This window comes from Balearica regulorum, chromosome 5 (assembly GCF_011004875.1).
Source record: "Balearica regulorum gibbericeps isolate bBalReg1 chromosome 5, bBalReg1.pri, whole genome shotgun sequence".
Taxonomy (NCBI): domain Eukaryota; kingdom Metazoa; phylum Chordata; class Aves; order Gruiformes; family Gruidae; genus Balearica; species Balearica regulorum.
Window position 1 is genome coordinate 45986933 of NC_046188.1, and position 15529 is coordinate 46002461.

At 48.8% G+C, this 15529-nt stretch overlaps 2 protein-coding genes across 2 annotated transcripts in view; both read right to left on the minus strand.

Annotated features, from left to right (window-relative positions):
* The window catches only part of EXT2 (exostosin glycosyltransferase 2), a 176710-nt gene extending 172409 nt beyond the window's left edge, over window positions 1–4301 (minus strand). Inside the window, exon 1 of the mRNA XM_075754705.1 lies at window positions 4296–4301. The gene's annotated coding sequence lies outside the window, so the exon portion shown is untranslated. The remainder of the gene's footprint in view (window positions 1–4295) is intronic.
* On the minus strand, window positions 3972–5201 carry C5H11orf96 (chromosome 5 C11orf96 homolog). The gene has a single exon (XM_075754708.1). The coding sequence runs from the start codon at window positions 4723–4725 to the stop codon at window positions 4363–4365; it is 363 nt and encodes a 120-aa protein (XP_075610823.1). The 5' UTR covers window positions 4726–5201; the 3' UTR covers window positions 3972–4362.
* Between the last annotated feature and the right edge of the window lie 10328 nt (window positions 5202–15529).

Consider the following 15529-nt stretch of genomic DNA (forward strand, 5'->3'; position numbering starts at 1 on the left):
CCCAAGTTCAGCCACCTGAGCTCAGGGGGCTGCTCAATTGGAAGTCAAAGACCACGTACTACTTCTTGATGAAGCCTACAAGGTTGAGCTGGCAACCTCCCTGCACTGTGCGATGGTCTCCTACTTCAGGAGAAGGTGAGCTCCCCTTGCATGGGCTACTACTGGACACATGATTATTCTCTGCTCTCGATGTAATCTTGCGTCTTTACAGCTTAAAAAATACCCCTGAAGTTTGGAGCCAGGCTTGCTGAAGCACTGTGCACAACTTGCACACTCTATTTAAGATGGCTGTGAGAAGCTAAACCACAAATCCAGGGCACCGGTGCGTCACTGCACAGGCAGCCTGAGCTCTGCTCAGGGATTTCAGGCTATCTGCACCTCCCTGAGGTAGTTTTCTTTTCCCCCACAGAAACGCAAGTCCCATGTGCATCTTGCTCATGTACAAAAGACAGCTCGGGCAGAGCCATGCCATGGGAGTTGAGGTTCAAACAAGGCCAGATGCAGCCTGGAGAACTGTGCTGATCTCCTCTCTGGTGGTGGCTTCAGTAGGTTAGCTAGCACCAGTTGCGTGGTGTGTCTTACCCAGGGCAGTGCCCCGCAGTGCATCCACCGTGGTCCTGCAGGATCAGACCCACAGCACTGCTAAGGGTCAGGTGTCGTGTCATTAACCAGCTCCTAAAGCAAATGCATTCTTGGGCTCCCAGTACAGAAACCTGCAGGAATTACAAGCACCTTCTCATATTCGTTCCTGATAGCAGCTCCACTCTGAAGTGTCCCCAGTGAGTCACTGGAAATGCAGAGATGAGAGAAGTCATCCAACAGCAGAAATGGTGAAAACACAGATAGGAGAAAAGTCTGTCCTCAGCCCCTTGAGGTGGACACTAAATTGCAACCAGAAATCCTCCATGAATTACTGAGTCAAATTTAACTAAAATGTTTTGGAAAAAAAAGCAGAAAAAACTTGTCCATAGATGCACAGAGACGAATTTTTTTTTTTTTTTTCCTGATACCAGGAGAGCAATGATACTGCACCGTTCAGATCCCCTCTACGCTTGTCAGGCCACCGTAAGGCATGGAGGTACAGATCCACCACACCAGCATGAGTAGCTTTACACTAACACAGCATTTCAACACGAGCACAGGGGTAAAAAGCTGAAGAGCTTGAAGGGGACTGGACACAGGAAGAGGATAAAAAAACAGGAAGAGAATAAAAGAATTGCTTTCACGTGCAAGCTTTTACTCACCCCACCAGGTGCTCCTCTTGTGGCAGAGGACAGGATGATTTACACATGGAGCGATACAAGAACAAAATGCAGGTCCCATTAAAGACAACTTCTGCTGTGTGATTTCCTGTAACCTGGAGAAATAGGGCTGAAGGCACCCCTGGGGTGCTCAGCTTCCCTCCGCCCTGAGACCTGTCCTGCTGCGCCATGAGTGTTTTGGCTCCCAGCTCCTTCCTGTGAAGACGTAGGATGCTCGTGCCTACTCACTGCCATCCTGAACATCACTGTAAGTGGCATCTGCTGGATGCTTTTAAGTTCTGAATTGCTGAAGGGAAATGTACAACCCACATCTCAAGCCTGGGTAGTGGGTGACAGACTCAAACCCCTTTGATATAGTCATTACCCTCAGTAAAGTGAATTTAATAGCTTTTCCTGCAATCCTTACAGGACAGAGATCCATGATGCTAAAAACCATTGCAAGAGAAACCTTCAAAATTAGCAGCACAGGAAGACTGGAAGAGAGGTTTATTTTTCCAGCTGCATTCAGGAGGGCCTCTGCAGGACAGAGCTGAAACACCCTAGCTTTTCAGCCTTTTGCCTCGATAGTAACTGTTGGGAAGATAAACACTAGCCTATCTTTAGCACTGGCATCTCCCATGTTATTCACTTTGAGGTGGAGCAGAAAAATATTAACAAACAACAGTTGAAGAGAAACTTCTTCAGCCTAACCACTGGAATATGGCTTTTTCTCAAATATTATGCTACAACAGAGTCTCAAACCCTCTTTGTTCCCTGTGTTAACATCTACATTTGTGTTTTGAAACAGAAAAGGGAATATGGCTCTTTCCCCCCTTCCAGGAAGCAGGTACCCGATGCTCTGCTGCTGCTGGAGCAGCACAGCCTCCCGTGCATCCTGCATGATGGCAGCACAGTTGCACATTAAAGCAGGGATGGGAAGGGCGATGGTAAATGGCCTGCTATTAATCCCAGCTGCTAAACAGAAACAATAAGCGGGGAAGACAATCATGCGCTCACAGCCTCTTGAAGCTACGACATACTTTGTGTATCACGGGGATTTGTAGCAGAGCTGAAAGCAAAGCAAGACTGAAAAGTAGCCTGAAACCTGCGGTATGGGGAGGATGCTGTACAACCTCTGGAAATGTCAGAACTCGCAGATTTGTAACAGCACTAGGAATTTGTCAAGGAAAATTAGCCCAGCTGCTAGGAACTGGTTATTTCTTACCAAGTCCAGTTTGCGGGGCTGAAAGCTGTTCTAGAGGTCAAGTTGCTTTGGCTTGTACGTAGCTGTTACGTATGTACTGCACCTACACAGAAAGCAGCCAACAGGTTCTAACGGCAAAGGGAGACGAGCTGTTTCACTGACTGCATGCAGGGGGACAGGTGGGGTGGTTTAATTGCCTTTTTACGAGGAGGTCGGGTCAGAGCCCAGAGCTGCTTCCTTACTGAAATTGCATGCACGACCCTCCCCTGATGCTGGGGGTCAGCTGTTTCTCCTACTGCAAGGGATTTTTTTTAAAACTCTTCCTGTACTTAGGAAAGTTGGGGAAGGACCTGTCCAAAGCCAAGCACTCCTCTCCACACACTCCCTCCACACACCCCCCCCCCCCGCACCCCCGCCCCGCGTCTTGATTTTCCTCAGCTTTAAGCTAAAGAGAGACAGGCTTCAGTTCTGCCTAGAGCCACCACTGAGCTCCTCACGCAGGTCATCTGCTGTACTTCAGTGCCCGGCAGGTTCAAGTCCATGGCTGCCAGCTCTAACTAGGCACCCTGTTCTCCATCTGCATCATGTTCATCTTGTTCTTCTGCCTCAGCCCTTACCTCCCCTGATAAGCTCACAGCATGCTGTTTATCCCTATTTATCAGTATGATCGCACCTCAAGCCAGGACATAAGAAAAGCTGTAACTCTCCAGAAAATCTTACCGCAGAAATGTTACTTAGAGGCTACAGCTCATTATCCTAATAATATCTAATAACTGGGAAGTTTCAACTGCCTGAGGCTTGCGTTGAAGAAAGATGCTCCCGTAGGATTACACCATTAGCACAGGAATATCTCAAGAGAATGGAGAAAATACAGGGAAAAGATTCCCAGTCCAGGAATTTGTTCTTCCTTCTGCAGAGAGCTTCAGATGCTCCTCGGCACATACACCATGGACAGAGAAAACCTTACACATACCTACACACACACAGAAGACCCATGTAACTTCACTCCTATACTACATCAAAATACCCTTGCTTTTCAACTCCAAGCAAAGCATGTCCACATAGTACCACTTGCTATAGTAAATTAAACTGCATTCTATCCAACTACCAAACATCTCTGCAGCACAAAACAATTCATGGGTCAGAAGGGGAAGGAGAGAAGAGACAAAAACAACTTAGATGAGAACAGAAAGTATACATGCACTTCTGCGAATGCACTAGGCTTACCCAGTTGCATTAAGGTTCCTGGACACAACCAGTTATAAATACTCCTTAAACGCCAAGTCAGGTGAATGCAAAGATCTCAAACAAGCAAAAAAAGTTGTCTAAAATCAGTCTTTAGGCTCTTGGTTCATTAGCATGTACCTGGTAGTACAGATTGCAAAAATCTCTGAGCAGCATCCCTGAGGAAAGCGTTACTGCTTCTGCATTAGCTGTCGACAGCCTTTAAATCCCTTTAGCCTTCAAATGGGAAAGGAAGCTGAAAGAGGACAGTTAGACCCCTGAAATAAGGACAGTCCGATATGTACTGTGCAAATATATCAGATTTTATTACTCTTTTATGGAAATAATAACAGACATTCAGGTAGAAACATATTAAATTAATGCAGTCAACAGTTTAAATGCAAAAATAAATATAAAGTCCAGCAGCTCAATGCATCTAAAACAGCTCATTTCTTCTAACGAATAGAAAAGATTTTTTTTTTTTTTTTTTGTCTTTTAAACGGAGAGTTTCATACAATCAAATAGAAACGAAGGTACAAGCGCTTTCTTAGAAAACATCCCAACCCGGCTGCCCGCCCCGGGCGCTCCTGGACCGGCGGCGGGGCGGCTCCCTGCAGCCCAGTCCGTGCCGCCGCCGCCGGGCGCGCTCCCGCCGAGCCGGGCCGGGCCGGGTCCCGCCGGGTCCCACCGCCCTCAGAGGGCCGAGTCCGAGTCGCTGGAGTCGAGGCTGTTGCGGAGCCGGCAGCTGCCCAGGCGGTCCCGCTGGAGGCTGAGGTTCTGGGTGCTCCGCCGCAGGCACTCCAGCGACTGCAAGAAGGACTTCTTAGCCTTCTCCTCCTCCATGGGGGACACCCCCTCCTCCTCCACCTCCTGGATCTCGTCGAAAGTCACCGGCTGCGTCTTGAAGCGCGACTGCCGCGGCCGCCGCAGCTTGCCCTTGGGGGCCTTGGCGGGGCGGGCGGGCGGGGGGAACTCCTCGGCCACGCAGACGAAGTGGGGCATCACCGCCTGGTAGCTGGAGCAGATGCCCATCAGCTCGGCCGGCTTCGCGGCCATCCTGCCGCCCGCGGGAGCGCCCGCCGCGGGGGCCGGGGCCGGCGGAGCGGGGCGCGCTGCTTCGGCCGTGCCGGGCGCCGAGGCTCCGGCGGGGCAGCCGCGGCCGGGCAGGGACGGGACGGGACGGTACCGCGCGGAGAAGTGCGGCTCGCTGCGAAGCGGTGCTGTCCGGAGAGGTACCGAGCGGTGCGGAGCGGAGCGGCGCGGCGCGGCGCAGACGCGTCGGAGCGCTGTATGTGCCGCCTGCCTCAGCGGAGCGGCTGCTGTTGCCGGCGCCTCGGCGCCGTTATATATCCCGGCTCTGCCCCCGCGGGAGCATGCTCAGACGGCAGCGGAGCCCACTAGCAGCCTGCCGAGCGCTTCTCTTCCGCCTGACGTCTCCCCGGCCCCGCCGTCACCGCCCCCGGCCCCGCCGCGTCCCCTAGGGAGGGGGAAGCAGGGCCCGCGGCGCAGGGGGAGCTTCGCTGCTGCCCATGCGGAGGCTTTGCGCTCGGTGCCGTTACCCCTTCCCGGCCCCTCTCCCCGTCGCCCCACTCACCCATCTCCTCTTCCCCGGGCGCTGCGGCCGCAGAGGCCGTCTCCCCCGGTCCTCTCTGCCCCGGGCAGCCCCCCGCCGCCCCGCGGCGTACCCCATCTCTGGCTACATCCCAGAGAGCCACTGAGTAGTTCAGCTTTCTACATCTCACCTCGCAGCTTTTTTATCAATAGTATTTTTTTACAGACATGGAGATCACGCTAACAGACATGTCACGTCAGCTTTCAGCAGAGTAACGTCCACGGGGTTAAAGGAAACCCCGAGGCAAGCCCAAATCCGAATACCCTCTAATGCTACAGCGAGCCAGGTGTAAACTACAGAGATCACGCAGGATGGGCCCTGACAAGAAACCATCAGCAACAAGAGGGTTAAGCAGGACTCAAGACTCCGGGATCTTGTTCCCAATTCTGCCACCTCTAATGTAGTTTAAGTGGCTCCATTTTTTTCCCTTTCAGAAGGGATCCTAAAATTTTCCATTCCCCTATGGGCTCTGTAATACTTCTCTGATATGATGCAGAATCAGATCCTCAGACAAAAAACGGCATATAAGTATTACTGAGCTGAAACAAAAGCTTGCAAATCAGTGACAGCTGAGACCACGCTTTAAAGCTGTGTGTGCAAAGGAGTCTCAGTGATGGAAAAACCCAACAGCGTAAGAAAAACATACGATAGGAATAGGAAAGGAGCTAGAAGGAAGTGGAGTATAAAAGCATGAGGGAGGAAGAGCCTGAAATGGTTAGTCTGTCCCCTCTTCAGGGCTAATGTTAGACTATTCCCATAAAGACATTCTCCAGTGTAGCTTCACCCACTCGAGGATATTTTTGAAGCTTGGTTAGGAAGGAAGGAAGGAAGGAAGGAAGGAAGGAAGGAAGAGGCTTAGCAACAGCATCGGGAACCCTGGTCTGTGCTGGTGAGGGGACAGGGATAGCGCACTCAGGACCCCGAGCAGTCAGTACCCCCGTGCTCAGCGTGCACACACGGCACAGCAGAGCAATGGGGAGGTACCCATGGCACCTCCCGCACCAGGCAGTAAATTAGCCCACAGAGAGATCTGCGCTTACCCCAGCAGCCCTGGGTCCTGTGCCCAAGCTAGCACATCTGCAGCTAGCTTGAGTTTATTGCATTTTGCCATAAAGTACACCCTTTGTGCAGAGGTAGACAAGTGCCCTAAGAAAAAACAGAAGCTTACGTGTAGCACACGCATCCTGTGCCACAGTCCGGCACACAGAATGGGACTTGCTTTTTGCGAGTTCAGAAAGTCTCAGCTTCATCTTTCAGTAAGACCTGGGACTGGTTCCTCCCTGATTTGAACTGCCTTAGCAGTGGTGATGTTTCAGGACCTGCACTGGAGACAAACCGTTGTAATTACAGCCCTGTCTCAAAAGGAATAAAACAAAACAATACAGCTTTGGGAGAGAAGGGACCGGAGGCACTTGCTAGTGTGTTTCCAGAAGGCAGGCTGCTTTGCCTCCTGCCAGCATAAAAGAAACGTTAAGAGCCTCGGCTTTATGAAGCACCTGGCTGCAATCTCGCGGCTCCTTGGCTCCCCAAGGCAGCTTTAGGGCCAGGTTCAGTTTGAAGCCATTTTATTGGGAGACACAATTCGCTTAATAAGGGAACAATTTTCTGTTTGGTCAAATTGAATCATTCCAGCTTGGAGAAGGCTGCGTGTTTTTTACTGTTGATTTTAATGGCTAAATTTAGCCCATAAAGCCTTTACTGCAGTACAATGACTCCCTCTCCCAGAGCCCCATTTACAACAGTTTTTATTCCTGACAGCTTGGTCCTGCAGCGCGGTGAGTGACAAACTGTGTTTCCTCAGCAGAGGCCTCCAAGAGGACAAGTCTGCCGAACAGTTTGGAGTCCTGGGGCTGAGCCCGTCTATCCTGCAGAAGCAAGTTCTGGGTTGACACAGGAGCCTTGTTCTGGCAGTGGGGAAAAGCATCTCGCATTCATATGAAGCAAGGTAAATTTAATCTGCTCTAGCAACAGCCTTAACATAAGAGGATCCAAGGCTCTGCAGAAAAAAAGGCTGGTTGACTTGATACCTGAAATTCAACACACACATCCCCAGTCCAAACTGCCCATCTGGTTTCATACAGAAAGTTCACTATGAGGGCAAACTGGTTTTGGTTCAGGTAGAGTGACCATTTAATTCCCTCACAATTCTGATTATAAAATGCTCGGGGAAATTTCAATGCTGAGTTGGAGCAACATCACCATGGTAATAACTGAGAGGCCTTAAGATTGTATTTGAGACAATTCAGAAAAAATATCCTGTGACATAATCCCCCAAGTTAGGTCTGCAATGCGCTAATGTAAAAACTATATTTACTCCAGTGGCTTAAATCATGACTTTAATCTTGGTTGCTCCCGGTATTGAAATGTGACCTCATGGTATAGATTACAGAAACTCTCTACCACGTGGATCCCCGGAGCGGATTTCTTTCCTGCATAGTACAGGGCTGAAGTCACGTTGTACCCCAGAGCGCTGCACAGGGGCTGGAGGAGACCTTTATCCGGGGCTGGGAACGTTTCAAATGCTGCATATTTTACATAAAATATCCACTAGACAGCTGTGGAGCCTTGGAAAGTTAAAATCCGAGTTTCAGGAGAGGAGAAACAGCTAACGCTGCTGAAACAACCCCATGGAAATTAGTTTATGTCATCAGGTCGCTCATTTAACAATGCGATTATAGGAAATACACACATAGCCGAGTAATTATTATTCCTCTTGCTGGCTATCAGACGGAATGCCACTGAAGGGAAAGGAAAGAGTAAGAAGAGGAGAGAGAGAGAGAAATCCACCTCTTTCTCTAGAAAAAGAAATTTTTTAAAGGCCAGGGCTTCCACAGAAACCATCTGTAGTTAGGCAGTCCTGGAGTGGAGACCCTGAACACCGTGGTTTGTGCCCCGAAACGGAGCAGCACTGTAACCCCGTCATTGGAGTTGACGGGGCCTCCCTCACGAGTCAGCAGGATAAGCTGCTTCCCAGCGGGATGCCTTCAACCCATCCCCAGCAGGTGGGCTTCAAATCTCCTCTCAAAACATGCTCAAGAGTAAAACCTGCCTCTTGCTGTCCTGCCAGGCAGCATTTCCAGTCGCACTTTGTCAGCCACAACACAGCGCCTCATCGTGCGCATCATCTCCTCAGCGTTCTGCTCCATGAATTAATTTCCATGAGGAAGTGGGAAGGAATTGCAGTTCCTTCCCCAGTGTAGTTCACATCCCAAAACAACCATTTTTAAAATAATAATAAAAACATTCAGCTAACTGCAACCTAATAGATACCAGCTTACAAAGAGGAAAGGAGAAAATAAACGGGCAATTGATACAAGGTATTGCTGAAAGCAGAAGATAAGTCTTCTCATCTGTTTCTCTGCCTGCACACACACATTTGATTTGAACTTGAAATTGTACCTTTGTGACAGAGGGAACATAAATTTCTCAACAAGGCCTAACTGAAACCAATTCTGAATCTGCTGCCTGGAAAAAAACAAACTGTTGGTACTTCCTAACTATCATAACAAAACAGCAGCACCACCGAGTGTGGCTTAGCTCAGCAGCCAAGCCTCTCTCAAGCACACATGAATGCATTTACACCAGGGAGTTGTTTGACTAATTACTTGCAAGGGCTATACACTCCAGGTTGCCCTATCCCTTTCCTCATGTATTTAGCTGGATATCCTTTATCTTCCTTTCCAGTGTTTCTAGCCAGGACTTCAGCAGCCTTTTAACTTTTTTTTTTTTCCTTTCAAAAAATAAATAAATAAAAGCAAAGCCAGCCCCAGCAACTGACTGCGTGAGGGTAATCCTACAGTACGGATCACACACCCGCATGCTCACAGTCAGACAGCCAACAGGGCAAGACACAGCCAGAGTTTTAAATGCTTGACACATCCCTTGAAATATTTTCCTAAAGACAGATGCCTCACGTTCCCTGGGCCACACCGAGGGGCATCCTACCTGGCAGCACTTGGTGGCAGCCGCGGGGAGCCCTGCAGCCAGATCGGCACCCCTCCCGTCTGCAGCAGGCAGGTCTCCGCAGGGATTTAGCTGCAGGATTGGAAATCTCTGTAGCCAAGGGAAGATCGGGCTTGTTCCGCAGCACACCCTGACTCCAGCCTCCCGCGGGCCGGGGCTCTCCTTCACACTCTGAGCACCGCGATTTTGTCCCTTGCAGCATGAGACGAGGTAGAAGCCCTAGGCAATAAGGCGTGAGGAAATCCCCCTATGGCACTCACTGTATCTTGGAGAGCAGATCGTTCAGCAAGGCACCAGTAAGCAGCACCGGAAGGCTCAGGTCCCTGCTGGGGTGGTTGCAGGCAGCTCACGAAAAATTATTTCTACAAGTCCTTTCCATAAGGAAGCTCTCGCCGATGTACCAGGGCGCTGCTAGGGTGGGTAAGTTCTCTGAGGGATGCTTCGCACTGGATGTGTTTGATGCATGACTTACAGGTGCATGGAAGGATTTCTACATCTCCTCAGTCAGTCTGCCACAGAAATGGTGCCACCTTGCCACATATTGAGGTTTTAAGATACTTCTCTAGACAAAATAACTTTTTAAGAGAAAAAGGTTGTCTCATTTTTATAGAGACTTGGCCATTTTAGCTGAAACGTTTCCTTCTAAGTCAACCTAAAGTAATAAGCCTGTTTAAAAATTAAATTCAGCTAAGTTGGTGATTCCAACTTCCTTTTTACAGACAGCTTCACAGCAACGATCCTCCCTTCCTCAGCCCATCTCTGAAACCTGGCGGCTCTTCTTCCCTGTCCTCCAGCTGTGTCTCCTGCTTCCTGTTCCTCAGTCACAGCCACTATGGTTTTTACAGCACCTGTGTGTGCCCCAGCCCAGCCCAGCTTACCAGCAGTGGGACAGGGTGGTGTTCACCATCCCCATTGGCACCTCTCACTAACCCGGGAACTGACCTGGAAGAGAAGGTATTCCACTACGCAGCGTTAACCATACAAAGTCGGAGCATTGTTACTTCCATTATGTGTAACTACAGAATCTATACATATATTTATAAAATAAAATCAATGTAAGGCTGAATCATTTCAGGGTTGCGGTCACAAGCCTAGGACATCGGAGATGTAAGCCTACCATGGATTTTCACTGTGATATAAGTCACTGAAACCCAAGTTTCAGCTTCCCAGCAAAGGGGTGTGAGGAGAATGCTGTTGTAACTTGGCCAAGGGCAGTCAGATCAGGCTTGGGCTGCTTTAAAATGAGGTCCTGTCCTGGTTTTGGCAGGGATACAGTTAATTTTCTTCCTAGCAGCTGGTATACTGCTGTATTTTAGATTTAGGATGAGAATAATGTTGATAACACACTGATGTTTTTAGTTGTTGCCAAGCAGTCAAGGACTTTTCAGCTTCTCATACTGACCTGCCAACAAGAAGGTGGGGGGCACCCAAGAAGCTGGGAGGGGACACAGCCAGGACAGCTGACCCCAATTGACCAAAGGGATATTCCATACCATGTGATATCATGTTCCGCATTAACTGGGGGGGTGGGCTGGTAGGCTGGTCAGCTCAGGGTCTTGTGGAGCATCGACTTTGGGTGGTGAGAAATAGTGCTGTTCATCACTTGTTTTGTATATTCTTTTATTATTATTATTAAAATCTTCCTTTTTTTGTTCTATTAAATTGTCTTGATCTCAACTCATGAGGGTTTTGGTTTTTTTCCTTCTCCCTTTTCAATTCTCTCCCCCATGCCACTGGGCGAGGGGGGGAGTGAGCAAATGGCTGTGTGGTTGTTTTAGCTGCCAGCCAGGTTAAACTATGACAGGACCGTAAAGATCAAAGTCAGGTTTGGTAGGAAGGATGAGTTGAAATGAGGAACCCCCAGAAGCAGAGGAACCCGCTGAAGGCAGGAGTGCAGTGAAGGTCAAGACAGGAGGGAGCAGGAGAAACAGTGGGGCCACGCGGGCCAGCAAAGAGCTTGTAGCCCTCTTCAAACCTCACTTCTCCCTGCCCGCCTGTTATGAAATCATAACGTGCGGGTGCACTTCCAGCGCTGTAAGGTGAGGATGGACCCACAGCATGACTGTAGGTCACGACAAACACTCGTTAATTCTTGTGAGGAGCTCCCAATACAACATAGATAATACAAAGCACGGGCATTCAAAGCTCCTACCCCCTCAAATACCTTACTTTCAGCCTTGCCTGACTTGATATCAGCTGCAATAAAACCCATAAAGCTTCCGCCCACTGCCGTAGGACAACATACTGACTAAAATGCTTGAATGTGTTAATGTTCCTCACAGAAATATATTATTTTATTCTCTGTACTGAATTGTTTTAATTGTAAAGTGATAGCTGAAGTGAGAAAATCAGCGTTCCAGTAGCACGTCACAGGATAACAGCATTTGGCTGTCATCACACCACCAACAATAAATGTAGTAATAAACCTTTTCGTTTTCAAAGAGAGCTGCAAAATGTTCCCTGATGGAAACTGCTACATTAAATTTCCCTTGTTTGGCCTGATGGGCGTCAGAAGGGATGGCAGCTTTCCCCAGTGCTGTTACTGACGTATCAGGATGTGGTGCTACGAGGATACAAGATAAGAGTGTGGTTTAAACAACTGGAGACCAGTGATTGCAGAAAACTCAGCTGTTTAAAGAATGAAACTGTACTTGTAACAAATTAAGAGACTGATTGCTTTGAATAGTCCTGCTGGTACAAGTTGCTGTCTCTTGGAGCAAAATTAACCTCTAACCTTCCACAACTTTACTTGTCGAGGTACTACTATGTCTAGTTGTTACTTTGATCCTATCAATTAAGCAGCACAGAAATTAGGATTTCCATTTCAATACTACCTTTTGCAATAAACACATCCTGTCTCAGGTTGAAAAACTTGAAAACATGTTTTTCCCCCACAAAATAAATTTTTTAAAAAAGCACTTTGGGAAAATGCTGCCTTTGCGTGTGCAGGGGAGGACTTTGCTGATGAATCCTGGGGGTTTCTGTCCCCCCCACATGGTCCATGCTGAGCTGGTGGCCAGCCGGGAGGGTGCTGGGCTCATGGGGGCTGTGCTGCCTCCCAGGCAACGTGTCAGCTGCAGGAGCAGAAATGCTGTTGGCAAGGGAGTGAGGAGAGGAGGATTCCCCCGCTCCTCGTCAGAGGACACATAGCCTAACACATAGCTGTCTGAGCACAGGATGCTCATCTTGATCTCTTCTGTACCCAACTGCTGATTTTTTGCAAAAGCTGAAGAAATTGAATTATTTTTGAGATCTGGACAAAACTGATCACGAACCTCAAAACTAGCAAGGAAGGGCTGACCAGCAGCCAGCACAGCCTGAAAGGCTCTGGCTGCTTTGGAGGTCAGGCAAAAGGGAAACTTTTCTTATGTGAGTTGAGATTAAAAGCCTTAAGTTGGTGCCACAAATAGGATCTTAGCACTTCTGAAGGATTTTATAATCCACTTTCTTTTGCAGCTAAAAACACTGCAGAGCATCCAAGTATTTCATCAGAATAAATTTCCTTTTTTCCCCTCTCTTTTTAAGCTTATTTGTAAGTAATCAAGAAAGAAATCAACTGTAGTCTAGAGATTAAAACAGAAGTTTCTTGACAATGAATTGTCAGACTTCAAGTAATCAAATCCCGCAGACTGTTTTTTTACTCAGTCTCTAAACCTTTTCAGGGACTATAGACAAAAATTACTACAACCACATCAGTACATAGGTGAGTGACACCGGTTCCAGCAACCGAAGCCCTGCCTTGAGGAGGAAATCCAGTGTGGCACTAAAGCTGACACGCAGACAGAAGAAAAGTGTAACCTTACCCCTGTCAGATGAAAACCCATAGCACCCAAAGCTGAGGAATGATTTTTGTAACACCAGGAAGAAGCTTTTCTAAGATAAGATAGAGCCACTTTGGTCTCCGGAAAGGAAGTGAGACCAGGAATTAACTGATGAGCCAACCAAAGGAAAAACTGATCAGTGCAAAATACAGAGCTGTCACAGAGAAGCAGCCAGCTCTCAGGCCATTTTGTTCTACCTGTGGCTCTGCCGCACCAAGATGCTGTGTCCTGCGACGGCACACAGTGCCTCACTCCATCACTCTCCTTGCCCCGAGGCCTGGGAGGATTTCTTCATGCTGGCTTGTCAGCCTGTCCCAGGGAAGCAATCTCTTCTCTGGCGCAAGCTGTGAAGGCTTCATTGCCACTGGGAAAGCGCAGATACTGGCAAATTTTGCCTTACGTGCAGTTTGTCAGAAACTTTCCTCACTGAAGGAAACTTTCCCACCAGTGCTGGGGTGGGCAGGTGGGTACCGGTGCTGCATCCTGGCCCTGTAACCCTGGGAGCCTGCGGCCACCCACTGCTTCCCGTCAGAAACCACCACCACCGGGCAATTTTAAATCCCTCTTCCGCCACTCCCACTTGCTTCTCCCAAATAATCAAGGAGCCTGTGTCTGGTGGCCCCCCTTCTTTCCAAACTATTCCAAGGTAAAGGCATGCCATGCCAGTCGGACAGGCTATCTCCTCCTCAGCACAGTGCAGAAACCTGGCACAGATCTGCCTCCAGAAAGCAGGACATGGGGAGGGGGGGATACTGGGAACCATGTAGGCTCTGCAGCCTAATAAATCAGGCACCAAACTGGGATTGCAGGTTGTATGTCTAGGACAGAATGCCCTGTGGCAAGTCATGTCTCTCTTCACTCCTGCTTCAGCTCTTGTTCTCTGAATCATAAGCTCTTCAGGGCAAGAAGTCCTCCCACAGCTCTCCCTAACGATGACGAGGACCCGATGGCCAGTGACGAGGCACAGCCACGACTCCCCCAGACTCTTTTCTAGCCTGTGACTCCTGCCAAGCGGCCTTGCTGCTCTTTTCTGCTTTAAAGGATCATGCTTAGCCAGCTTATCTCCCAGGGTCAGCTGCTGCAGGGTTGCATGGCAGCCTGCCCTGGTGCAAGGGCATCGCTGGAAACACACGCCTGGGGCAGAGGACTGGCAGAGGTAACTCAGAGATCAGCTGTAATGTCAACCCGCTCTTCAGCATGGGCCTACGCAGTGTCTCCACCGTGGGACTACAGAGAAACAACACCCTCGTGTGAGCAGCAAAGCAGCTGCACATGCAGCTACAGGCAGAAACAGCTTTTGGTTGAGCATCATTCTGGATCCAGTGAGCACCATCTGGATGATCCCCTGTGATATGAAGACTCTGCTCTAAGTCTTGCCCAGCCAACAAAACCTCCTGAGTGACCAGAACTTTGGGGAATATAAACCAAACAATGGAGGCCATGCGACAGACCTCCATGCTCCTTATTCTTCCTTAAAATTCTTCAATATGGACCACACTTTTTTCCTTAAAACAAGGCTTCCTAGCTCTCCCGAGACATGCCTTCCCAGTGTGAGCTGCCAAAGACTTGCCAGCTAACCTGTTCTTCAGTGGAGCTTGTAATAAATCCACAAAGCTGTACTGAGCATTACACAGAAGAATGAGGCAAATCAAATAGGGCAACAGCCAAGAAAGCACACACATCTGTCACCTTGCTGAGTGAATGGCCCTCGGGGCAGGGCCAGCGCTCTTATAGCAAACTGCTGCTAAGCCCCTATATAACCCTTAAAAGTAACCTTCCAGCGTGCCAAGACGAGGTAGAATCATAGAATGGTTTGGGTTGGAAGGGACATCAAAGATCATCTAGTTCCAACCCCCCTGCTGCGGGCAGGGACACCCTCCACTAGATCACGTTGCCCAAAGCCTCATCCAACCTGGTCAATGATACCTGCAAGATGTAATGAGATGATACCTGCAAGATCTCAGCAGAAGTTAGGTGCAGGGAGGACAGGCCAGTGAGCTCCAATTTAAACAAATGGCCCAGGTTGCTACGGAAACCTCAAGGATGGAAAAGCAGCACTTCGAAAACAAAACATAGTGAGGCAGATTTCATATCCACTCTGAAAAGGTTTATGACCAGAAAAGGCAAAGTGGGTGTTAAATGCCGTTTAGCTAAGTCAATAGTAGCAGCACTTAACAGGGAGGCATTATGGATTCGCAGCACCCATCACACCTCTTCTATCCCAAACCCCAGGAGAAGAGTCTTCTGTACTTTGCCAGTAGTAGGGTATGAAAATTCTGGTTTCTTAACCCCTTCCTGCCACCCCATCTCCTTCTACATTACCGCTGTAGCTATAAATTACTATATGTAGCCATACTAAGCCCATCAGTCATGACAAGTGGAAAATATATAGCTAGAATTAATCTGACACAGGAGGAATACAATTATCTATGGCTTTAAAGTTAATCAAAACTGAAAATCCTGA

What these genes read in the sequence shown, in the direction of transcription:
- C5H11orf96 (XM_075754708.1), bottom strand. Translation starts at nt 4,725, where the DNA reads ATGGCCGCGAAGCCGGCCGAGCTGATGGGCATCTGCTCCAGCTACCAG.